Source organism: Heptranchias perlo, chromosome 6 (assembly GCF_035084215.1).
Source record: "Heptranchias perlo isolate sHepPer1 chromosome 6, sHepPer1.hap1, whole genome shotgun sequence".
NCBI lineage: Eukaryota > Metazoa > Chordata > Chondrichthyes > Hexanchiformes > Hexanchidae > Heptranchias > Heptranchias perlo.
The window spans coordinates 43,345,392-43,372,462 of record NC_090330.1 but is presented as its reverse complement, the minus strand read 5'-3'; the positions used below and the strand labels follow the sequence as shown (position 1 = coordinate 43,372,462).

The 27,071-nt window shown below is 43.2% G+C and overlaps 1 protein-coding gene across 1 annotated transcript in view; it reads left to right on the top strand.

The window, feature by feature from the left end:
* LOC137322945 (PC3-like endoprotease variant B) overlaps positions 1–27,071 on the top strand; it is a 544,890-nt gene that overhangs the window by 293,983 nt on the left and 223,836 nt on the right. The window contains exon 7 of the mRNA XM_067986203.1: positions 20,880–20,917. Within this exon, the coding sequence (XP_067842304.1) occupies positions 20,880–20,917 (38 nt within the window). The remainder of the gene's footprint in view (positions 1–20,879; positions 20,918–27,071) is intronic.

Sequence of the window (27,071 nt, the reverse complement as noted above, 5' to 3'; positions counted from 1 at the left end):
GCCTGGATTTTCCTGTAACAGTGAGATCGGTGAAATACAGGTAAATCCAGCATGCCAATCTCGCCATCGATAACATCCTCCATATTTTCCTATTTTTCTAATTAGAATACACCGCAGCGAGCATAATGGCAAATCGGAAGGTGCATGGGCATTTTTTTTCCAGAGATTTGCCGAATACATTTGATCAGCTTACTGAGCTGGAAGTACTCAGCCTCTCTCAGCAGTCTCTACTTCTCCAGGAAGTGGTCAAGTAGGACCAGCTGCTTGTTACTGAGATAATTCAAACACATACTTGAAGAGGAATCCAATCCGGTTTATAAAACAATGGTACCTGTTGTCCCTGGGAAGCACCTTGATGTTGTTCCTGGAAAGCAGGTTCACTAGGAAGAAATTGGAGACACGGAGAAGGGCTCATGAACTTCCAATGTCTTGATTTAATTATTCTGATTTTTGAACTCTCTTCTGGGGCTCGATTTTACCAGCGGGTTTCGTGTGCGTTTCCAGCGAGGGGGCCCCGAAAATCCCGATATCCAGGCACGTGACCGGATCGCGCCACGATCCCGCCCGCTTCCGGGTTCCCCGATGACGTGCGGGGGTGCGTGCGTAGCCCCCGCTGGTGGGAATCCCGCAGGCAATTAAAGCCAGCGGGATGCCACTTGAGTGTATTTATTTTGCTTGTTCAGGTCATTAACTGACCTGATTAAGGGACTGTGTGTGATTTTGGAGAAACATGGGACTGTTTCACACACTGGGGGAAACAGTCCTAGTTGAACTGGATGTGTTGCAGCCGTCAGCCTGTGGCAGCTGCAAAGGTCCATTTGACAGGTGGGGGGGGGGGGAGACACTCACCCATTGCAGGAGGCCGCTCTGTCACTTGGGACAAAGTGTGGCCTCCACCACCCCCCCTCCTGACGGTCAAAGTCACCAACCTGCACACTCACCCCAGGGTCCGGAGACATGTGCCTACCTTGCGGACCCCCTCAGGTGTACATATTGCGGATGGGGGCCGCCGTAGCTGCAGTCATGACCTCCTCGGAGGGCGCACAACATCGCCAGCCTCGCCATCCACGCCGTCCACCTCTGACACGTGGAGCTCCACAACAGAGTGCTGTGACACATCCACCTGTACAGCAGGAGGGAGGGCTACCGCAGAGAGAGACGCATCGCAGAGGGCACTACCCTCGCCACAGGGTCCACAGACCGAGGCGCAGCTCCCCGGACCTCTCTGAGCAGCAGTGCACACGGAGGCGCAGATTCACTCGACATGTAGTCGTGGACATCTGCAGCCTCTTGCATGCCGAGCTGCTCCTGGCTGGCCCCAGCACCATCTGCTTACCTGTCGCTGCCAAAGTCACCACTGCCCTCCACAACTTCTCCTCCGCATCCTTCCAGGGTGCAGCCGGGTACACCGCCGATGTCTCTCAGTCGTCTGCGCGGAAGAGCCCTGCAAATACACCTGCACCTACTCTGCAGTAACACAATGGGTGGCATCAGTGGTGGGTCCTCATAGTGATACCCAGGAGCGGGCATTATTGCACAAAACAGACAGGACTCGCGGAGACATGGCAGTGGTGGTGCCAATATAATGTGTGATGTGAGTTGTTCTGAAATTCAATATAGGTAACACCCATGACAAACCCTCAAACACCCTTGTGCATCCCCTTCATGCTCACGACACGTTTGCCTTACGCTGCCTACTGCACATATGTGATGCATGCCCTGTGGCTGCAGCACAGGTGGTGGCAGGTTGAGTGAGGCTGGCCGTGAGGGAGATGCATGAGAGGGTGAGTATGGGATAGAGCCATGAGATTATATGAGGATTGGGTTGCGTGTTCGTGGCGGGGTGAGAACTCGCGAGGTGAGTAGGTGCAGGTAAGATGAGGATGGGGTTTGATTGGGTATGAAGGGTGAGGTGACAGAGTGGTGTTGGCAGTGCCGAAGGAGATGTGGGGTGGGGGCAGTGTTGTGGCAGACGGAGTGTAGGGGAAAGACTTCGTGTTCTCATTGTGGCTGACCTACTGCGGTCATTGGAGCGCTTCCTGCACTGTATGCAGGTGGGCGATATGTTGGTGGTGCAGGTGACCTCCTCTGCCACCTCGAGCCAGGCCTTCTTGGTGGCAGAGGCAGGCCGCTTCCTCCCGCCCGCCGGGTGGAAGAGCTCTGTCCTCCCCCTCCTCCTCACCCCATCTGATGATACCTGGGGTGAGGCATCATTAAACTGGGAGCAGCCTTCCCCCTGGGCTGCTCCATGCTGTAATGTGTTCTATTGGTTGCAGCATCTGTCAGTGGAGGACTGCCCCTTTAACTAGAGAGCCTCCAGCTGACAGATCGTACTGCGCATGCGCAGCCCGCCCGACGCGCAGACCAGCAGCGCGGAGCCCGGAGGAGCAAGTAAGTGGATCCAATTAGTGTGTTGCCTGCTACGATCGCGCGGGCAACCCACTAATTTCACCGAGCGTGTTGACCACACTCCCGAAACCCAACCCGCCGGAAACCCGCAGGCCTGGTAAAATCAGGCCCCTGGTGTCTGATTTTGTGATAAACTATGAGTGAAGTTGCTGTATGATTTAACACCTGCAAAAAGACAGCATTTGGCTCGGGATCAGCTCTCTTGGGGAGTTAAGCAAATGAGCTCAGGTCAATTTTTTTATCCTGTGCCACTACCAAGTCACCAAGGACCTACCAGCACTGTTATTGTTAAGTTGAAGCGGTATGAAAGTTGCCGTTAATCCAGGAAAATCGCAATCGCTCTTGATTTGAATAGGGGCGGAGCTGTGATAATTAACTTCTCACTGTCCCAGGAAAATGTGGAGTGACTTAATTAATTGCATAAGTCGCTTACTCCATAATTTTGAACATATGAACATGCGAAATTGAGAGGCAGGAGAAAAACAAGCTGGTCCATCAAGCCTGTCCCACATACCATGATGGCTGGAGCATCATGACTAGACACTTCCCATGCTCCCTCCCCCCCCCCCCCGCCCCCACCGCCCCCTCCCCCTCCGCCCCCTCCCCCTCCCCCTCTCCCCCCCCCCCCCCCCCCCCCCCAGCTATGTAATCTCCCGCAAGAGGCAAAAAACCAAAGATAAAACCTAGGGCCAATAAGAAAATAAATAATCTGGAAAATTCCTCTCCGACCCCCTCAGACGATCGAAATTAGACCAGGAGGCTTCTTTCTTTTGCGCCAATCAAGGGTCCGTATTCCGTAGACACACGTCCCAGGAAAATCTGGGCCACTATTTCTTTCAGGAGAAGCAACTAATGTGAGATCATATAACCTGGTTGATGACCCTTGACCTGTGCTGACTATGATATGTAACATCTGTATAATTTATTTGACACCCTATGGCTATTGATTAAATTTTAGTGACAAATTTAAGATATAATTTAGCAAAAAAAACTTGCAAAATGCTTTCATCAACAGTTTTTTTTCAAAAAAAGTTATTCTTCTCTAACCCCACTGCACGATCTCCTAGTGATTGTCCCAATGATATGTCCAGCTGCAATATTTGCTCTAGCTAAAGGCACCTATCAGAATATCAGACACTCAAAAGAATCAAAAGTACAAACCAATGCAGTTTCAGCTAAAAATTGAAGTCCAAAAGCTAGAAGCAAGTGACAACATTAAGTAACAAAAAAAAACACATCAAATAGAACAATCATTTATAATATATACAATTCAATGATTTAAAATTGGAAATGAATAATATATAGCCTTCAATGAGAGCATAGAATTCCCTAGAGGGAGATGTTCATGATCACCAAACTGGCCAGAGGATTTTTTCATTACACCTAAACATTTCCTTTCACCTCCAACCCCAAGGCAGGGCCAGGGCTTCTCCCTTTAGAGCACAAAGGATGAAAAGCAAGGGGCCATCAGGGTGGCTGTGCCTGACCCACTGGGCCCTTCTGTCAATCATCGCCCGCCCATCCCTGCTCCCTTTCACACCAGGCAGCTGTCCCAATTGCTGTTAACCAGGTAACAACCCTCAAACAATAGAGGCCTGAATGCCTGGTCTAGACACTCTTTTAGCCACTTATTTGCTGCTCTTGGCAGCTGTTAGAGCATAAATAAGCAGTTTGTAATCAGAAAGCTGACATCATTCCAGCTCAGCTGAGAAATAATTGTTCCTGTGCACTGAGCTGCTTTGTTTCATTTTGAGACAACAGATTCAAGGGTGGAGATGCAGATTTGAGCCATGCTAGACTGGCCTTTGCTTTTATTTAACAGAATGCAATTCAAGAAAAAACATTGTAAGCTCTTAAAAGTTCTAGCAAGTCAGCTTCTCTTCTGAGTTTTGTTCGAAACAAAGGGGGTGATTTTAAACCCCAAGAACAGGTGGGTTGGGGGCGGGTGGGAGTTGAAGATTGTTGTTCTTTTGGGTCGCAACCGCAAAATTTTCGGGCTTTGCATTCCCAGTGGGGAGCCTGTACTTTTCCGCGCTGACGTTAAACCCGGAAATAAAGCCGGGTTGCGGTCGCGACCCAAAAAACAACTATTTTCAACTCCCACCCGCCCCCAACCCACACGTTTTTGGGGTTTAAAAATCAACCCCTATGTTTATCGATTATGATATCCTTTATTACTTTTCTTATGTTAAAGGTGCTTTTGTTTTAAGCACATTGATGTCAGGCAAGAATATTCAAATTGAAATAATAATGAAACATGTTGGAAATGTATGACAAGTCAGTCAGCATCTGATGGACTACGATAGGTTCAGTGGGAACCTTCATCAGAGCTAATGCCAAGTGACCTGCTGCGCATCTCCAGCATTTCCTGTTCTGAATTCAGATTTTCAGCACTCACAGGTTTTCCTTATGACTTTAATTCTATTTGATTTTGCTTTTTTTTTAACCTAGGAATGTGAACTGAATTGTAAATTGAACAGGTAACGGCTGAGGGATGGCCTGATAGAAGTCTTTAAGATTGTGAAATGGTTTGTTAGGGTAGATGTAGAGAAGATGTTTCCACTTGTGGGGGAGACCAAAACTACGGGCCATAAATATAAGATAGTCACTAATAAATCCAATAGGAAATTTAGGAGAATTTTCTTTACCCAGAGAGTGGTTAGAATGTGGAACTCGCTACCACATAGAGTGGTTGAGGCGACTAGCATAGTTGCATTTAAGGGGAAGCTAGATAAATACATGAGGGAGAAAGGAATAGAAGGTTCTACTGATAGGGTGAGATGGAAGAGGGGTGGGAGGAGGCTTGTCTGGACCATAAACACCAGCAAGGACCAGTTGGGCTGAATAGCCTGTTCCTGTGCTGTAAATTCTATGTAATTTACTTTACCCGCTGTTACTCCCATTGTACCAGTTCTAAATAGAAATGGCAATACCAATGCTAATTAAGCTGCATTTATAATGTGCTTAATGCAGTACTTGAGCTGCTGGAGTATACCTGGTTAAAACATTTCGATAAGTCGTCCTGCTGGCTGGCCTTAGCAAATGTGGCAAGTTTACTTGGGGATTGCGCCACCTATGCAAAGTCTGTGCATCAGAAGCCAGTGACTCTATCACCCCACTAAGTGCAATAGAAAAGCAGCTCTCGCGGTATCCAAATTAAGTGCTCTATTTTAATCCCAAACATTAGAGGCAATGCAGCAATCTTTCTCTGCTGATAATTCCATCTTGAAGGCACTGGAAAGATGACGTTATAGGTTAGATTTTCCAATTGCATGCTCCTGATGCAGAACCTGTCCCTTCGGGAGCACACATCAGGAAAGTAGCGCATATAATCCACAATTTTCCGTTCATTAATTTTAATATCAGAAAAATTGTGGCCAGCTCATGCTTCATTTCCCAATATGTGCTACTAGGGCGGGTATCACTCTTTGCCGGGAGTGAGCAATCAGAAAACCTACCCTTACAACTCCAAAATGGCAAGACTCCATTGCCATCATGGAGGCTCACTCAACAACAGATCAGAGAGTTGGGTGCAGAGGTCAGTGTACCTGATTTTAGAGCCATTAACGGCTGGAAAATCAGGAACTGCATAAACCGAGCAGTCTGGCCTTTGCAACCAAATCACCAATCTGTGGGTCAGCATTCTGCTGAAAGGAACATAAGACGATGAGAAAAATCCTGGACCATCTTACAGCCTTTTCACATGAATCCAGGTGTTTGAAATCATGACATATTTTATATTATAAAGCTATGTATAGCAGACTGGGGCAGAGGGGTACAAACAGATTGTGCCATGGTGCAGTAAGACATGAGCATTCGCCAGTGGCCTGCATAATCAGCTCCTCATCCTCGCGGTCTCATCATAAGTAGAGACCAGATACGTTTGCCCAAGGAGGGAATGAAAATCGTTGAGTTAGTGCAGACTGTTCTGACCCCCATCTCCCAAGAGTTAGTTACAGTGCAGCATTGGCAGAGGTGTGGGAGCATTTCACACAGGCGACCTCTATGCCCCTTCAGCCAGGGCAGTAATACATGGCCCTGTTAGACTTAAAGGCGTAGAAATTCGCCTTGGGCACTTGCGCAAAATGGGCTGCTGTTATACGCCCCATCAGATATTCAGCTCCATTGAAGTCAACGGAACAGGTTATTGGGCCAGGTGTATAACTGGCGGCCGATAGGACACCACCCATTTTGCCTGACCGCCCAAGACATAAATTCTAACCCAAAGAGAGGTAGAGAAAACAAAATCACAAAAAAAAAGTGGTAGAAAGAGAAGCAGAAACCAAATGTAGCTAACATAATACACTCTACTTAGTGAAGTACTAATATGTGATCACCCAATGGAAAAGATTATTGAAGAGCTCCTCTTCTACAGCACATATGCAAATCTGGTGCCATATTAGTGACCCATGTATGTTGTAATTTAATGAGAATAGAATGACACAGTGTCTTCTTTGTACAATAGTTTACTAACTGTGTGCCTTGATGACATTCCTTTGTGTATGATTAGCAGGCTATGGATTCCACCATTAACATTAATCATTAACATGCTATTAAAGTTTATTACACAACAGCATGGTTGAATTAATATTTATTTGGCAGTGTAAAGTTTGCTATTGAATAGCAACTCACACTTTGGCTATCATTGGTGGGGAGAGAAATTATTTCATCATTAGTCAGTAATAAATGCGACACAAGCTTATATAATGAGGCGTACATTATTTAACTAATAACATGCACCATGTGGTAGATGCAGGAAGAAATGAGATATCAGCATTACTGCAAACTCAGTTAGTTGAGCAACATGTAAACAGTACATTGTACTGAGTCCTTCCTAATAATGGGATATTTTCAAAAGAAGGGGTGAATGATTTCTGCTCTGTATATCCTTTCTGTTTTCTGGCAGTATTATGTTGCTAATGTCTATTGGTAAAGTATCTGAAGAGTTCCATTTTAATATGGGATAATTTGCCTTTGAGAATTGTCATGCTTTTCTTATTAAATGACCCCATCGCTCAGATTTTGAACAAGGTCACCAGGAAGCCAAATGTGTGGGCAAAAGTCCCACCCTGAAAAGTCTGAATTTTCCTTATTTAAAGTAATGTCAGTTTTACTCATTTTCCTCATTCTTTTTATCCTTCCTTTTCTTTTTAAAATCAATTTATAATTTTTTTTCCCACTTATCAAGGCAAAAAACACTGGTGTTGAAGAGTGGAATTATTTTCTTCTTTTTGCACCCTGGTTATGGGGCACTTCTATGCCACGTCCTCTGGGAGTTGGGCTGATTCTCACTGAACAAATTTGCTGTGTAGTTTTTCAGCTTGAGCTGAGTTTGAACCCAATGTCCGAGTGGTGACTAAACAGTGGGGTTCAAATTCATCTTGAGTCATAGCAGAGAGTGGGCGGTATCACATGAGCTGTCAATTATGCACCCCACCTGGAATTCAGTTCCATTGAAGTCCAAACTCACCCACCACCTTGTTTCACCCTGTTTTTAATATATGTCAATTTAAGAAACTAATCATTACAGATTACACATTTTTTTTTAATTGAATCTTTTTATAATGAGCTTATCCAAAACTCTGCTGCCCAAAATCTAACTCGCACCAAGTCCCATTCACCCCTCATCCCTGTGCTCGCTGACCTACGTTGTCTCCCGGTCCGGCAAAGTCTCGATTTTTAAATTCTCATCCTTGTTTTCAAATCCCTCCCTGGCCTCGCCCCTCCTTATCTCTGTAACCTCCTCCAACCCTATAACCCTCCAAAATCTCCGTGCTCCTCCAATTCTTGCCTCTTGCGCATCCCCAATTTTAATCACTCCAACATTGGTGGCTGCGCCTTCAGCTACCCATGCCCTAAGCTCTGGAATTCCCTCCCTAAACCTCTCTGCCTTTCTACCTCCCTTCCCCTTTAAGATACTCCTTAAAACCTACCTCTTTGACCAAGCTTTTGGTCACCTGTTCTAATACCTTCTTATGTGGTTCAGTACAAATTTTGTTTGATAACACTCCCATGAAGCGCCTTGGGATGTTTTACTAGATTAAAGGCACTATATAAATGCAAGTTGTTGTTGTTATATGTCAGCCTCTCATTAAAAGAGAAGTTTGGCTTCAGCATAACCAACTGAATGACGAACTGCATTAGGACTTCGGGAACTTGACATTTATACAGGGAGTTTCATTGTAAGAGGGTTTATTTTGGAACAGGTTGTGCAAATTCCAATTGTTTATAAGTAATGGACGTTGCTGACAGAGTAGTAAAGATGCACTTTGACCTTAGCTGGATCTTCTCCGTTCACTGTTGTTTTCAGTCTTTCACTGGGGGCAGGAACCTATCAATAAAAATAAATATGAGCCCTGTCCACTGCTGAAGTACCTCACAAACATAATCGATTGGATTATTTTTCTCATGTGTCATATATTTTATACAAAAAAATCCATGTCAGAAATAAACATTACTGCACTTGAGCCCTTGAGCAGATCGTTGCAGAATTTTGAGTTGATTAATCCTGACATTGCCAGCATTCATATGGCCTGTAATTTTAAAATGATTTTTAATGCTTACAATTCACATGAGAATTTTAAAATGTAGCAGTTTTCAGGAAACCTATATTTTTCATGTGAATCGTGAGCATTGAAAAATGCTTCTAAAATCACACATTTTCACAATTCCAAACTTAATATCTGTCCATCATCACAAAACATTGCAGAGTGGAGTAATCCATGCCTTTTTGTTTCAGTATTTTCTCCCCTTTTCCTTTTCCTTTCCTGGGCTTCCTCCTCTACCACTCAAATCTGACATCATGAAATTGGGCAGGCATCCTATATGCATGCCTCTGGTTCTACTAATCTAGTTACTAGGAGGTAACTGTGAGGAAGTAGCTGGAACGCTATGCGGAGATCTGGCTGAGATGTGGAATTCAGCATCTGACTGATTGCAAGTCCAGAACCTACGACCTGGCCCTCCATGGTGCAGGGCTTCACCCTCACAAGCAAACCCATTAGTATCTCATTGATTTCTAGATAGTTGAGTTAAAAAGGGTTGGTAAATTAAAATATTTGGATTTGACTTGTTAATAACATCACATCCTAAAAATGCATTTTCTATTGTCATTGTGCATGCACCAAAATATATTTCAGTCAGAAACTCTAGGACAAGGGGGTGCAGACTCCAGCTCAGTAAAAGGAAGATAAATGCACAGTTTAGGTTTAACTGCTTTACGCAGAAGGTTTTAAATGTATGGAGCAACGTGAGAGGCAGTGGGGGTGGATATTGTCTGTAAATTCAAGAGGGAACTAGATAGATATTTGGCAGAGAAAGCAATCAGGAGTATGAGTGCATGATAGTGCATGATATTTTTTGAATTTTGAGACTGACCAGATGGTCTCTTCCAACTTGTATGTCCCTATGTATCCTAAACAGTTTCTCTGCACAAATAACACCTATTCCTTCACTAACTCAACTTCAGGACCTTTGGGTTAAACTAATTATCAGCAAGTTACATCGGACACAGAGGCCAATAAGAAAAACATTTTGTTGTATTTAATTTTTTTTTCCTTTAAGAAAAGATGGAAACTCAACAAAATGTTATATCAAAATACATGTATTGGACAAATAAAATTCCTGCTTGAGGCAATCCAATCATGTACTCCAATGGGGCTGAACAAGCTAAATGGACCTACTCAAGGTCAGGTCTGGTGTGCATTACAGGACAAGATGAACTAGTTTTTCTACTTCTCTCCTTTAATGTCTCACATTGAACACTTTCCTTGCTATGATGCACTCCCTCCATGGTGAGGTACAGCACAACAGTTGATTTTCACACTTCCTCGTAGCTGTTACAAAACCACTTGCTATCAGCTGACAGGCGAGGTATTTTGCACAGAAAAATCTCTCCTTTTCTTCTCCCAACTCTCAGATGGTGTAATCCACTACCACAAAGCCTTCTATCTTGCAGTCCAGCTGACAATTACCAAAGCTTGCTTGTAAATGGACTCCCAGTTGAACTGTCAAGAGCAGCTAGGGTTTGAACTGAGCTCCTGTGAGTTGGAGCTAAATGTTCTACTGCTGAAGCTTCTAGGATGGTCTTAATGAGGCTTGATACTGTTAGGGATTAAATTGCACGAAAATAACAAATTGGGACATATATATTTAGGGTGTCACCATCTAATTTTTCACCCTTTTTCCCCTCCCTTTTCTGCTCTCATTGAATATGCACCTCCTGCAGTCAAGAAGACAGGCAGCCTGCCTCCCAGAACCCTACCTGTACCACTCTTGAATGGTCACTGGGAGGCACACAAGAGTCATCCAGTGATTCTTCCCCTCTTGTTTTCCCTCCACTCTTGTGAAGAAACACTTCACTAGTGCAGCATGAGATCAAGGAACTCAGTGAAATGAGGGTAGAAACCTGCATAGTGCCACATATTAGTGTGCCAATATATCATTATCATCCAACATTGCACCACATTTTAAAGGGCCATTGCCAGCAAGAAAGTACACACGTTATGTGCTTGTTTACATGCACATAACATTGAAGCACGTCATTATGATCCCTGTGAATGATGTCATCGTGATAAGTGTGCGAGATGATTTTTTAGACCAATATGTTGAGGAGTCAACTAGGGAATTGGGTATTATGCAATGAGAAGGGGTTAATTAATAATCTTGTTGTGCGGGGTCCTTTAGGGAAGAGTGACCATAACATGATAGAATTCTTCATTAAGATGGAAAGTGGAGTAGTCCAATCCAAAAGTAGGGTCCTAAATCTAAACAAAGTAAACTGCGAAGCTATGAGGAGTGAGTTGGCTATGATAGATTGGGGAGCTTCATTAAAAGGCATGACAGTATATAGGCAATGGCTAATATTTAAGGAACAAATGCATGAATTGCAATAGTTATACATTCCTTTCTGGTGCAAAAACACAAAAGGAAAAGCGGCCCAACCATGGCTAATGAAAGAAATTACATTTAGTATTAGATCCAAAGAGGCGTCATACAAAGTTGCCAGAAAAAGTAGCAAGCCTGAGGATTGGGAATAGTTTAGAATTCAGCAAAAAAGGACCAAGAGATTGATTAAGAGGGGAAAAATAGAGTATGAGAGTAAACTTGCAAGGAACATAAAAGCAGACTGAAAAGCTTCTACAAGTATGTAAAAAGAAAAAGATTAGTGAAGACAAATGTAGTCTTTTACAGTCAGAAACGGGAGAATTTATAATGGGGAACAAGGAAATGGCAGGGCAATTAAACAAATACTTTGGTTCTGTCTTCATGGAAGAGGACACAAATAACTTCCCAGAAATGCTAGGGAACCAAGGGTCCAGTGAGAAGGAGGAATTAAAGGAAATTACTATTAGTAAAAAAAATAGTGCTGGAGAAATTAATGGGACTGAAAGCCGATAAATCCCCAGGGCCTGATAATCTGCATCCCAGAGTACTAAAAGAGGTAGCCATGGAAATAGTGGATGCATTAGTTGTCATTCACCAAAATTCCATAGATTATGGAACAGTTCCTGCAGATTGGAGGGTGGCAAATATAACCACACTATTTAAAAAAGGAGAGAGAGGAAAACAGGGAACTGCAGACTGGTTAGCCTAACATCAGTAGCAGGGAAATTGCTAGTCTGTTATAAAGGATGTGATAACAGGACACTTAGAAAATATCAACGGAATTAGACAAAGTCAACGTGGATTTATGAAAGGAAAATCATGTCTAACAAACCTACTGGAGTTTTTTGAGGATGTAACTGGTAGAATAGATAAGGGAGAACCAGTGGATGTGATGTATTTGGATTTTCAGAAGGCCTTTGATAAAGTCCCACATAAGAGGTTAGTGTGCAAAATTAAACCACATGGGATTGGGGGTAATATACTGGCATGGATTGAAAATTAGTTAACAGACAGGAAACAGAGAGGCCAAGTCACTGAATATATTTAAGAAAGAGGTAGATAGATTTCTAGACACAGAAGGCATCAAGGGGTATGGGGAGAGAGCGGGAATATGTTACTGAGATAGAGGATCAGCCATGATCATATTGAATGGCAGAGCAGGCTCGAAGGGCTGAATGGCCTACTCCTGCTCCTATTTTCTATGTTTCTATAAAGATGAGACATGGCACTTCTCCCTCCTGAAATGAAAAAAAATGGTTCCCCAAAGACTTTTTCAGGAAGATCGCCTTCCTTTAATGTTTAGCTAATTTCAGAAAGATAAAAGCGACTGCGACTGCACCTTAATATTCTGCATCAATCTAAAAACTCTGCTGTATACCAGTGATGAGGCTTCACACTTCACTTCTCCTGTCTGTGGAACTCACGCCCTGAAAGTCACTGCCTTGAATTCGGCCTCATTTATGTAGAAGTTTAAGTGCAGAGTTACTTGCAAAACCAGGGTTGTTAGGATATACATTAGAACTATGTGAAATCTCTGTATTTCCTATTTACACCCATTACATTTTCTGCTCCTTGCAACCATCAGGGTCCAATTCATGAAGCGCCTGTCTTTATAACATTTTCCCCTTCTCTGCTCTCCAAGTTCAACTTGTCCATGAGATTGACTTTCTGCTCTCTCAATTCCATTGCCACTAAACTTCTGACTATCTGTTTGTGACTCCATACTAACTGACATTGTAAATGATGCGATCCCTTCAGGCACTGTAGCCCTCCTTTTCATTACTGCCGTCATCATCGCCGTCCTCAAATAACCTATCCTTGTACCTTCCTTCCATCCCATCTACAACCTTCCTTTTCTTGCCAAGGTTCTTGAATTTATTGTTGTCTCCTCGATCCATGCCCGTCTTTCTAGTAATTCCCTGTTTGAATCCCTCCAATTGATAGTTCTGTTCCTCCCAAAGCACCAAAACAGCCCTAACGAATTCGCAAATGACATTCTCTGTGACTGAGACCTTTTCCTCCTTGACCCCTCTGCAGCGTTTGATGTGGTCAACCACACTATCCCCTTCCAATGCTCCTCCTCTATTGTCCAACTCAATGGGACTGCCCTCACCTAGTTCCACTCATATATCCATTAATAGCCACAGCAGCTGCAACAATGGCCTTCTGTTCCAATCTCAACATTGTAATCTCCAGGGCCCCCAAACATTTGTCCCCACCTCTTCCTCATCTATATACTGCCTCTTGGTGAGCGTTAATTTCCTCCATCTCAATATTGGGAAGATTTAAACCATTATCCTCGGCCCTCTCCACAAACGCTATATCATTGCCAAGGACACCATCTGCCTCCCCAGCCATTGTCATAGGCTGAACCAGACTGAGTGCAACCTCAGCATTTTGTTCAACTCTGAGCTGAATTTCTGACCGAATATCCTCTCCATGATAAAGACTGCCTGCTTGCACCTCGGTCACATTGCCCGTCTCTGCCCTAACTTCACCCCATTTGCTGCTGAAATCCTCGTCCGTGCCTTCGTCACCTCCAGACTGATTATTCCAAAGCTTTCCTAGACAACTTCCATTCTCTACCTCCATAAATTTCAGCTCATCCAAAACTCTGCTGCTCATATCCTATCTCGGCCCAAGTCCCACTCATCCATCGCCCCCATCCTTGCTGTATTGTTCATCAGTCCCACAAAGCTTTGAATTTAAAATTCTTCTTCTATTTAAATCCCCCTAGGGCCTCACCCCTCCCTGTCTATGAAACCTCTTCTAGCCTTGTAACCTCTCCCCCCTGAAATGTCCATTCCTCTGACTCTGGCCTTTTGTGCATTCACCCCTCCTTTCACCCCACCACTGGCGGCAGTGCCTTCAGCCGCCATGTCCCAGTCTCTGGAATTCCCTTAACAACTCCACCTCCCCATCTTCCTTTAAGACCCCCTGAAAACCCACCTCTTTGACCATGCTTTTGGTTACCCCTCATTTGGCTCCTTCTTTGCCTCAGGGGCTGTTGTCCTCACTCCTCTGTGAAGCATCCTGGGACATTTTCCTAGTTTAATGGTGCTATATAAATGCAAGTTGTTGTTGTTAAAGTATTTTATTTGTTCCTTCCAAAATAGTTTGCTATTTTGCAAAGTTTTCTGATTGCAGGTGTCTTGTTTTATTTTTAACCCAAGAAAACACGTATTTACCCACAAAAGATTTTATCCAATTTTTTTTAAACGTAGATTCATGAAAATTGACTGCGGACATATTATATAAAAATAGATTAACTAGATGCAAACTATGCAATGCTCAACAATAATGTAGGCTTTCTATTTAATTAATGTTGCATTGCAAGTCTGGTACTGTAGTTATATGACAGGTTTGTATTGAAACAACATAAAAAAACTCCACCACTATCTTCAAGATAACTGTTGATCTGACATTGTAGTGGTGTTTAGTTCTACTTGGAATACCCTTTGCTGCTAACAGCTTGCACTGGCTGCAGTTAGTCTACAGTTAGGTTTTTTTTAAAAAGAACTTTCAATTTTTAAGGATTGAGAACAGCTAACTGTCGCCTCTTTTGAGTAATTGGAAATGTCAGTGGCAGTCAGGGTACGGCAAACAGAGCTCCATGTATGTTGTTTCAGTATATATGTAGAATGTTGATATTTGTACTGGAACAATGTACATGGAGCATTCCCCACTCCACATTAACAGTGAGCTGTGGAAACATGGCAGTCACCTGACACTGTTAAAATCCATCCAATAACTAGAGGCAGTATGTTTGGAATATTAAGGGGAGATTTAACTGATGAAATATCATGACCTGTTTCCCAATTTCTCCAAATTTGCTCCCAGCGTTTGCCATTTACCGCAAAACAGAAAATCTCTCCTTTCATGACTTTACAAATGATTTTTGTAAGAGCTTGGTTAGATTCAGATAAAATAAAATTCTAAATTGTTATATTAACCCTTTCCTGCAGACCATGTAAAATTATGGTTTGTGATTTTTGTTTTCTCAATCAGATGTCTGGACACCCAACACCATGCTTAAGAGACTCCAAACTGAACTACTGAGAAATCCACATAAGTATAGTTTCCAGTATGGAGGGAGCTCTCGGTCCCTCTAGGGGCACACCACAGAGTTCTTCAATTCAGATTGGCAAGCGCCGATGCTCAGGAACCCTCGAGTGTGCAAAGGGATTGTGCTAGCTATTTAGCTAGTTTAACCAGCTAAAACCGTGTCATTTAACCAGCATTGAGCTTTCCAACTAGGACCACCCTATCCATTAGGTTTTGCATAGTTATCTGGAGCTGGGTAAGAAGAATCTTAGGCATAGTCTCAGGATAAGGGGTTACCCATTTAAGACTGAGATGAGGAGGAATTTCTTCACTCAGAACGTTTTGATTCTTTGGAATTCTCTACCCCAAAGGGCTGTGGATGCTGAGTCGTTGAGTATATTCAAGGCTGGGATCAATAGATTTTTGGTCTCTAGGGGAATCAAGGGATATGGGGATCAAGCGGGAAAGTGGAGTTGAGGTCGAAGATCAGCCATGATCTTATTGAATGGCGGAGCAGGCTCGAGAGGCTGTATGGCCTACTCCTGCTCCTATTTTTTGCGTTCTTATCCCAGCCCAAGTAACAGGTCTACCTCTCTAGCTCCTATCAATGAGTCAGGTTGATCAGTCATTCTATAACAATGCCTTGGAGTGCTGCAGACCTACCTGGCTCAGGTATTGGATTACTGAGTCACAGGGTGGGGTCTTCTTACGCCGAGATTTCTCGCTTCCCTGGCTCTGAAGGGACTCAGCCTAATACTAGAAGCTGGCACATGAATGACAGGCTGTGTTCCAGTCTTCCATCGCCAGGCATGTCTTCTTGGTAGCCCAAGATGGATAGATTTTTTTGTGTGATGCTGTTTCTCAGTGTTGCTCTTGACTGTTAATTAGTAAGAATATATTTCTCCATTACATTAACTTTATTATTGAACCACAAAATTCCACATCTGTAACATTTATTTAAGTGAATTAATGCAAAATGAGAAATCTGGGTTACTGCTACCTGAAATGTGGTTGAATCAAATCTCAGTGTAGTTTTTTGTCATTGAAAGGGTTAAACTTACATGTCCCACCCCCATTAGTGAACTGGGGATACTGTAGTTATTTTTATCCTGAACTACAGTAAACATAACACCACATTTTTAAAAATTGCATGACTAATGTATAACAATCCCTCTGTAGCTTTTACAAGCAAACTTTAGTTGCTCTGTTGTAATAACTAGAAAAGTTAATGTAGCTTGAACAAGGTTCCTAATTGTCCCTGTCTCTGTCATATTTGTCTACTTGAATGGTCCTAAATACCACAGCGATTAATTAGTGCAGAGCAGGTATTACAAGATGTTATCATCCTTCCCAGACTGTCAGGGTGAATGGAGGGAGGCAGTAGATTGTTACAGTGTTTCATCCGTGCACTTCCTGTAAGACAGTTTAACCAGAAGATTTAATGTGTCAAAGTTAACTGCGTTCAGCAGCAGATTTTCACATTCTAATTAAAGATTAAGAACATAGTACATTACAGTGTGATTTGTCATACATGGCTTGTTAAATAGGAAACCTACCGGGATTCCACAACATTTTATAAACATTATTGAGGCTTTTAATGTGGAATAGGGAACAATTACAAGAACACGCTGTTGACAGCATTACAATAATTTACATACTTTGCTTGCTTTATTGAAAATTCTATAGAGTTCCCGCAGTATCAATTTATTCTAATCCTTTAGCATTTATAAAATATTCAAAACTCTTTTAAATATGGGCATTTCTGAAATAATAGAATTCCTGAATCTTTTCCTCCCGAAAACGGAATGCAGTGATGCAAAAAATTGTGTAGTTTTTTTTATGCTAACAGGAATAGGAAATGATAATGGAGGGTAGACTGGTGCTATGTTATTCATGTGGGAAAAGTCACCACATTAAAATAATGGGAGAAATATTTTTTCGCCTGAAAACATATTATATTGCTTGGTGAACATATTTGAACTAGTTTTTTACGAAGCTTAGAGCACTGAAAAAAATACAAAAAAGACAAAATCCCATTGCATTGCAGAACCGTAACATATTTGTGTTTTGAGTTTGCCCTGTGGCTTTCAAAAATAAAGATAGTTTATATCCCATTTTAGGGGAAAAAAAACAGAGATTGTCCCGGAAATCTGCAGGCTGCGATCCCCATTATGTAGTCTGCTGGAGTTCACAGGGTCAATGGGAGGGCAACTCATTTGCATGGAGTCAGTGGGCGTGCACATCTCTGGAGCCCACTTGCCCCATGCAACTAGAAAGGCTGCCCGCCATGGAAGATGGGAGGTGCCTGGACCACATCACCCAGACCCCCGCCATCACCCACTCAGCCCCATCTGTGAGGCCAATCTAGAAATTCTTTTTTAAAAAAGCAGTGACCTCTCTTTCGGGGGGGTGGGGTGGGTGTTGGGATGCTCCCTTTGCCTGGACCTCTTCTCCCCGCCCCCCCCACCTCCCCTCCTCCTGGGACCCATCTGGAGGCCAGTACATCTCAGCTCTCCTGGTGTGCCAGCTTCTAGTATTAGGCTGACTCCCTTCAGAGCCAGGGAAGCGAGAAATCTCGGTGTAAGAAGACCCCACCCTTTTGGCTTTATTGGCTTTGTTAGAGGCAGGCAGAGGATCCTCCCCTCACAAGGCCGACTGGTGTAAATGGCTCCCTACCTTTTTCCTGCAGGTTCTGCCGGACTCCCACTGGAGTTATGGTGGGAATCCTTGAGGAAATTTGGGGCCATTTTCTGTGTTTTAATACTGAAGGTGGAAATAAGAAAATGTAAAAACTCCAGAGTTTTCATTCATTGCATTCAGGTATTTTTAAACACTGTTGCAATTCAGCAGAATAAATGGCCAATCCTTCCTCATTACTAGTCTGTCTACATATGAACAAAATGTACTGTCAATGGCATTAACTCCTCTGTAGTTTTGAACACCATATTGAACCAGGATTAGCTGCTGTACCATTATCCTGACAGTGTCAGGCTGGGGAATGGGTTCCAGCTGCAGAGTGCCCTGTGATTGATCTTTTTCAGACTAAAAGGTCATCACTAAAGAAACCAACCTGTCTAGATCTGTTTTGTGATTATTTTATTTTTAATACTGGGGATCCAAACCAGTTTGTATACTGAAAAGTGCTGACCTTAACTCACCACCCCTGGCTCCTACCTATGTGATTGACAGGAAGTCATGGTGAAAAACAGGGAAATGCAGCATAACATCAATAACTTGCATTTATATAGTGCCTTTAATGTAAAAATAAATTCAAAAGCGCTTCCCAAATAGTCAGAATGAAAATAGATGCCAAGTCAGTAAAGGATGACTGAAGCCTAGGCCAAAGGGATCAGTTTTGAAGAGATTTTTAAAGGTGGAGAGGTGTAGATATGGAGGGGTTAAGGTGGTGGGGTGGAGTGCGGGGAGTTACAAAGAGTAGGACCAAGATGGTTGAAGACTTTGTCAACAATGGTGGGTTAAAGGAAGGCAGGTGGGTGCACAGAAAGCTGGAGTCAGAAAAATGGTACCTTCAGGAGAGGATTTAGGGCTGGAGGAGATCACAGAGCTAGGGTGGAACAGGGCTGAGGGGGGATTTATAGACTAGGGCAAAGATTTTGAATTTAATGCATTGAGGGTTGGGGAGTAAATATAGGTTAGTGGAGATGGGTGAGTGGGACTTCATGTGGGACAAGTTTGAGTTTATGGAGAGTGGAGGATAGGAGGCCAGCAAAGAAAGCATGGGAGCAGTGGAGTCTGGATGTGATAAAGGCCTGTATAAAGGATTCTGCAGCACAAACCCAGTGTAAAGCACCACTTTGCAACTAAAGTTCATGGCAGAACCATGCTGCATGTTGGTAAGAAGGAAGAACTTCCATTTATTTTGCATCTTTTATGCCATCAGGAGGTCCCAAAGCACAGCCAGTGATGTGCTTTTGAAGTGTAGTCACTGTTGTAATGTAGGGAAATGAGACAGCCAATTTACACACAGCAAGGTCACTCAAACAGCAATGATCAGATAATCTTTTTCAGTGATATTGGTTGAGGGATAAATGTTGGCTAGGATATGAAAAGAATTCCCCTGTTCTTCTTCAAATAGTGCAGTGGGATCTTTTACATCCACCTGAGAGGGCAGACAGGGCCTCAATTTAACATCTCGTCTGAAAGACGGCACCTCTGACAGTGCAGCACTCCCTCAGTACTGCACTGAGGTGTCAGCCTAGATTATGTGCTCAAGTCCTGGAATGGAGCTCAAACCCAATACCTTCTGATTCAGAGGCAAGATAACAACCACCGAACTAAGGCTGACATCTATTGTATAATACCATAGAGTAGTGGAATCTGCACCATCACTTTTAATTCTCCACGAAGTTAGTCTGTAACCTCAGGTTATTGGACAATTGCTACTCAAAGTCTTTCCTTCCCGAAGGAGGTGGGAAAATGAGGGAGTAAGTCAATCCTTAATGGCCAAAAGCAATGTTGGCAGATGCCTTGGAGCAGGTTGGCTGTCTTCTTCCCTCTTGTTTGGGAAATGTTGCTCAATGTGGGAAGTGGAACTGAATAGGGATTTTAAAAAATATTTAAAAAGGAGGAATGAAAACAACAAAACATAAAAATAAATAAAGAACAGATCTCATTTGGAATGCAATTTTGGACAAGTATGTTTCTTTAGTAATGATCTGCACTTCAGGGGAAAATTCAATTGTGTCGCACTGCAGGCTTAAATTTCCTTTCTCATAGCTACAACATACAGACAATACAATGTAATGATTTTGTAAAATAGTCATTGTAAATATCATAAAGGAATTAGAATAATATGCCAAAGATATGCAATATTTCTATTTCCTGCACTGATTATAGGAATACAGTAGTATTACAGAAATAGAAAGAACTGTCACATTTTAATACTGGTTACTTCTTTTATACAGTGGATAGATGCCACCAGAGAAATCAAAGACATACATTGTTCAGGTTAACAGAGCACAGTATTGATTGTATTTTTTGTTAATAATATTGCTTGTTTTCAGAAATCTGCTAATGATTCCGTATAATGTCCAAGACAATGCTATTTCTTTTAGTATCATACAGTTCCCAGATGTACAATCAGCTGCTGTATTTTCATATGCAAAGCATGTACCCACTGCATCTACAGTATCCCATCTCCCCAAGCAGCTTTTATGAAACCCAATCTCAGGGCATTGCAGTCTAAATAAAATTTCATTTGGATTCGGCCTCCTGCTGAGAACGGCAGTGCTTTGTTTTAGCAGCAGAAGCAGCAAGCCAGAAAGGTATGTCCTGTTTTGCATGGCTGATGGTGGGACTTGAGGATCACAATCAGGTCGTTCATTCTTCCAGCTTTCGGAATCTCATCCACATCCTACGGCGTCCTCTTTTCCTTTTCCATTTTCATTTTCTTTTCTAGCTCTCCACTGCCTGTCCTCTACCTGCGGTACAGAATCATGAGAGGCCGCACAATTGTTTGCTTTCGTATAAACATCATGGCTCTGTGATTGTGTTGTTTATTCTCCCCTTTTCTTTTCTAGGTGTTGACCACACAAACACAGATTTAAAGAAAAACTATGTGAGTATACTGCATGCTTCGGGTATTTAACTTCAGGTCTTAATAAAGTTACAGTTAAACTCTTTGTTAAAATCATTGTGAAAAAGTCAGCGCCTGTGCAGTTAAAAGAGGCTGAAGTTTTTTTTTAAAAAGCCTGGTTTAATTTTAAAGAAAGAAAGACTTGCATTTATATAGCGCCTTTCAGGACCTCAGGACGTCCCAATGAAGTACTTTTGAAGTATAGTCACTGTTGTAATGTAGGAAACGAGGCAGCCAATTTGCACGAGAAAATTTTGGCAAGCAAACTGAAAAATACCAAGAGGTTGTAATTATTATATTTTTTAAAACACTATCAGTTATGCAGCAACAGGCTAGCAGCATTACAGTTACAAATGCATTGCCCTGAGAATCTGTAAGTATTATGTTGGTGCAATTTTCTGCTGTTTTTGATGCACATTTCACATAAATCTGATCATTTTATCAGCTGTACTACCCGTGCTGTTTGTGAAATACTTAGATAATTTATTCAGAATAAGGAATGTATGAAAAACAAGACACAATCATTCTGTCCACTATTTAACACTCAAACTGAGGGGGCACTTGATCAGAAAAATCTGTAATTGTGGCACCCTCGGTTCAAAAGCCATGTGTTTTTTTTTAAAGGAACTGTGTGTTTGTTAAATATTTTAACTTATTTTAAATAATGGGGGGGTGGGGGGCGGTTGTTGAAATTCATCAAAGATATGTTTAACGAACTGGCTAATGGATTTGTACCATATTCCAGTCTGCACTATTTTAATAAAGTTGTTAGCCTGTTAATTTTATATGGGTTAACAACATTGATAAACAGTACACTGGAATTTGGCATGAATACATGAACCAAGGCAGTAAAAATAGCACACGGAGCAACTTATCCTTATCTTCCTTTATTTAAAAACATCAATTAATCTAGTCTAACCCTCACCTAGCTGGTACCACTTCCCTCCAGATCAGCAACTGACTTGATTGTGAGCCTAATAGATCTGTTGTTCTTCCACGTCCTGCTTGGGAAATGAAGCTATCTGCAGGTATAAGGGAGTGCACAGCTCGAGTCTGAAAAACCTGACCAAATTAAAAATGGTGGCTGAAATGAGGGTAGATCAGTAAGAATTCATGCATCATGTGTAGTGTATAAATGAATGAGGATTAAACGTATTTCTTTTTGTAGCATTAAAATAAAATTAAGATTTTTTAATTGCAGATGGTTGGTATTGGTATTACAATAATACTGCAAATATATTAACAGTGGCAATTAACGAATACCACTCCTTTAGCCCTGCAATATGTAAACTGAAACAGCTCATTTGAAATCATTCTACAGCAGACCTTTTAGCCACATTTCATATTTCCTATGGTCTGAAATTTCTCGGACTGTCTTAGATCAGACATGTTAGATCCTGACAGAAGCTGGCCAAAGCACGTGAAGAATCAGTGTGCCTCGGCTTGCTTAGCTGGTAGCTGTAATGAGGCCAGATGTTCCGAATACCCTGAAATCTATTCAGCTTCACATATGTATCACACTATTGTGTGTTAAACAGTACATATGTATATTATCACAATGCTTTGAGTTAAATTCTTGATATTTATAAATGTACATCACAGTGTTGTGAGCTAAATAGTCAATATGTATCCAAAATCACACAGCTGTGTATTAAACAGCTGAAATGTATGTATGTATATCACAGTGCTGTGTGTATTGTATATAATATATATATTTTGTGTGTTCTTATATCTACATACATTTCCGGTCTTTGACTTGCTGTTGTCACGTTTTTAGCACACTTTTTGTGGCAACCCTTTCCCTTTATAAATTCCTATATCCACATTTATAATGGGTTTTGCCTATGTACGCTCGTCACTTTGGTTGTGCAATCTGATCATCAGGTTAACACTAATTGCTTAAAATGTTTTCAGAAAAATCTTCATCTGACAATTTTTCCCAGTAATTGGAATTTCTAAGATCCAAAACGAAAGTATAAACAAATTTTTAAAAATCAGCAACTTACATATTTGACAATAAGATGATTAAATTTATCAATTTAATTGTCTTTTATAACTTTTAATGCTTTCATTACAGTTTTTACTCAAAGTCCCCAGCTTCTCCGAAAAGCTTGGGCTTGAACTTGATATTTTGCCCAGAGCTGTGACGCTGTGTGCTGAATTTAGATTGTAGAGTCTGAATGTGTGCAGTGTAACAAGTTTTCCAGGATGCATCTGTGCCATTCAGACAGCTGTACTGCTGCAATATTTTTCTTTAGGTTCTAGTATTTTCAGCTCAGTAGTTTTTCTTTGAATAAGAGGACAGATTTCAAAAGTTTTATTGTGGTAATGTTGAATGGAGTAGATTATAATGATCGGGCATCAACTGGTGGAGTGTACAGGCCGGCTGCCTGATCCTACTGGCAGGAGGCCTGGTCCATTTTGAGGGCGAAGCCTCATTACCATGCCACCAGCTCCTGGCTGGTGCAATATTGAGCAATACGGAAGTCGATCCGGCCCACAGGCAGGTAGGACCATGGCTGGGGGTGGGCGTGGAGGGGGGAGTGTGGAGGGGGAAGGGGCAGAGGGGGTTGCCCAGGGCGGCAGTAGCCCACATAATTCTTGAGGAGTTTGGAGGAACATTCCTGCTCCTTCTGGCCCCTACAGCCCAAGCTAAATTTTGGCAAGAGGAAAAGAAAGACTGGGGTCAGAGATAGAGGGCGATGAGAAAGTGAGATTTGGGTTAGAGAGAGAGAGGGATAAGAGAGGTGGGGTAAAAGAGAGAGGGAATATATGCCTTTCTTCATTTAATGTTACTCCATATTACAAAAAAGAACCTTATGTTTTGAAGCCAACCCATTATTATCTCACTTGTATTTTGTTGGCAATTAGAAAAGGTCATTGCTAATCACTTACACCTCTGAGGCAGAGGGGAAATGATACAAATATAGAGAATGGCAGATGGATAGTATTTTTCTTCATTCAAAATTGACTTCATTTTTTAAAAAAAGATTAATTTTTGAAAGCAAACAAAGCCTCTGAGGGAAACAGGAAGGGAGTGAGGCTAGGAGGGGGAGAGAGGAGAGAAACTATTGGTGGGTGTGGGAGCCTCTGGCCTCCCAGCACTCATACTTGAGAGGCACGAGTGGCAGTAGGGGGAAATGGATGGAGAGTAAAAAGTGAAGTGAGTGACAGCAGAGCAAAGGAGAGGGAGGGATACAGGGGCTGAGAAGGTAGTTCAAAGGGGAAGAGGTGGGGTTGTGTTGAGGGTGAGGAAGTGGTAGGAAGGGTGTGGGAAGGTGAGGAGGTTGAGGACGTGATAGGAGTGAGAGGGTGGGGAGAGCATAAGTGATTGGAGGAGGGGACAGGAAGGGAGTCGTTGAGGACCACATTTTCCTTGCAACTCCCATCCCAAATACAGACTGCAACCACCACACCATGCCATACTCCCACCCAGAAGGAAAAAAGAAAAGAAAAAAAGACAGAGAGAGAACCAGAAGTCAAAGAGAGGGAGGCAAAAAGAAGAGTTAAGGGGAGTGGAGCAGCAGAGAAAATGAGAGAGACAAAAGCAGAAGAGAATCCAAAACCTTAAGACATCAGAGATAGGTAAGAGAGTGACCATATCCTCCAGATTACTGTGTGCAATTCCAGGGGAGATCAATTAATAATACATTAAAATCAGTAATAAAAACAGAATATTCTAGAAATACACAAAAGGCCAATCAGCATTTATGAAGTAAAGAGAAGTTGTGATGCCTCGGGTGCGTAGTTTTAATTAAAATCGATAAGCATGTCGCTGTTTCAATAAAAGCTCAATATAAACATTTCAGGCTAGAAATTCGGCTGTGTAGCACCCGTTTTTCAGGCACTACGCGGCCTCCTAAGGTCCCAAAATGATATCCGGAATGCGCACGCACGCTTCTAGCATGACATGCGCCGGATGCCAATTTGGTAAAGGCGTTCGCGCACGCGCAGATAACAAATGCCGGCATCATGTGATGTGGAGATGCCGGTGATGGACTGGGGTGGACAAATGTAAGGAGTCTTACAACACCAGGTTATAGTCCAACAGCTATTGGACTATAACCTGGTGTTGTAAGACTCCTTACAGGCATCATGTGAAGTAGGGAGAATGTGTTAGATCAGTGTGCAACACTCATTTCATGGGATAAACATCATTTTAGCATTCAACGCTCCGGCAAACGAACTTTCTTAACCATGAACAGCTGAACATGTCTTAGACGGCCTGGAGGACCCCCCCACCAGCTCTATTTAAAGGGATCATGCTGGTTTTGCAGGTTAGTGGCTGGATTATTGCTTCTGGCTGCTGGTACAATTGTACGTGTTTGTTGAAGATTCCTGGCAATCATGGGTGGCCTGCTAGGGCTCCCACTGTGCATAGAACACGACAGGGAGCACGCAGAGAGGCCACACAGAGCAGGTTAAGCTGCGAGGAGAGGGAGGAAGAGGCGCAGGGCACTGAGCAGGAGGCCATATCCCATGAGGGCCTTCAGGGACTAATTTTCTTACCTCAACATGAACGAAGATCAGTGCATCAGATGGCTGCGGTTCACCAAAGAGGTCGTGACGGAGATTTGTCAACTGCTGCAGCCACAACTGCAGCCTCAGAGCAGGGCAAGGACATCATTGTCTGTGGCTGTCAAGGTAACTGTGGCGCTGAACTTTAATGGCTCTGGATCCTTTCAGGCCTCTGCTGGCAATATGTGCAACATCTCGCACTGCTGCATAAGGGAGGTGACGGAGGCACTATACGAGCTGCACAACAGGTTCATCACATTCCGGCTTGACAGAGAGAAGCTGAACAAGCAAGCACGAAGGTTTGCTCGCATTGACTTCCCCATGGTGCAGGGTGCCATTGACTGCACACATATTGCCATGCCCGCTCCAGATCTCAACTCGGCCATCTTTATGAACAGAAAGGAGTTTCACTCCCTCAACGTGCAGCTGGTGTGCGACCACACACAGCACATCATGCAGGTCAATGCCCACTACCCTGGCAGCAGTCATGATGCCTTCATTATGCAGCAGTCCAACAGCCCAACTATCTTTGCACCAGCTCGGCAAGTCAAAGGCTGGCTACTGGGTGACAAGGGCTATCCCCTCATGAGGTGGCTCATGACTCCGATCAGGCAGGCACGCACACAAGCAGAGCGGGCGTACAACGAGAACCATGCGGCCACATGGAACGCCATCGAGCACACCATAGGCCTCCTAAAGCGATGCTTCCGCTGCCTGGACTGTTCTGGTGGAGCCCTGCAGTACTCCGCTGAGTGGGTGTCAAGACTCCTCATTGTATGCTGTATGATGCACAACCTCGCCCTTATGAGGGAACAGCCCTTGCCCACCGCCTATCTGGCAAGACCCTGACCCAGAGACAGAGGAAGAGGAGGAAGAGGCTGAGGGGGAAGAGACAGAGAAGGAACTGGAGGAAGACTCAAGGAGGCAACAAGGTGCACAGGCCCTGTCTGCCATGGCTCTGCGTGCTCACCTTATTCATGAGCGATATCACTAACCTCAACGATACCTCCCCATTCACCAACAGTCCTACACTCCTCACCTTTCCTCTCCCACATGACCATCAAATCGCCCTCCTTATGATTACACATTGCTTCCTCCCGCAGCTCATTGCATAAATAAAAACCATCAACTATGACTTCGAATTCAAATTTATAATGTAACACATCAACTCAAGTGTCAAACACTATTACAATATTCAGCCTTGTGCATTCCCTCAGCGCCTGTCGTTCATGTGCCTTTTCCTTTACTAGTGCTCCTATGAGGTGCATCCCCAGTGGCTGGAGCATGGGTGATGAAAGATTGCTGGCCTTCAGTGGAGGAGCATGCAGATGACCTTGGAGGACGACCTCGAATAGCTCTAGGCCGGGAAGGCCCAGCTTCAGACTGCACCATCGCGGCATGGGCTGCAGCAGCTTGGCCTGGCTGGCTGATGGGCAACAGCAAGGGCACTAGCAGAGTGGCAGAGGTGGCAGCAGGAATACTGTCGTCCGGAGAGAGGACAGCACATTCGACTGCCATGGCGCCAATGCAGCTCACACAGGGCGGCGCCTCAGCAATCCTGGTGATCAGCTGGAGAAGGGATTGCTGGAGTGCTGTGATGCCCTGGAAGCCCCGTTCT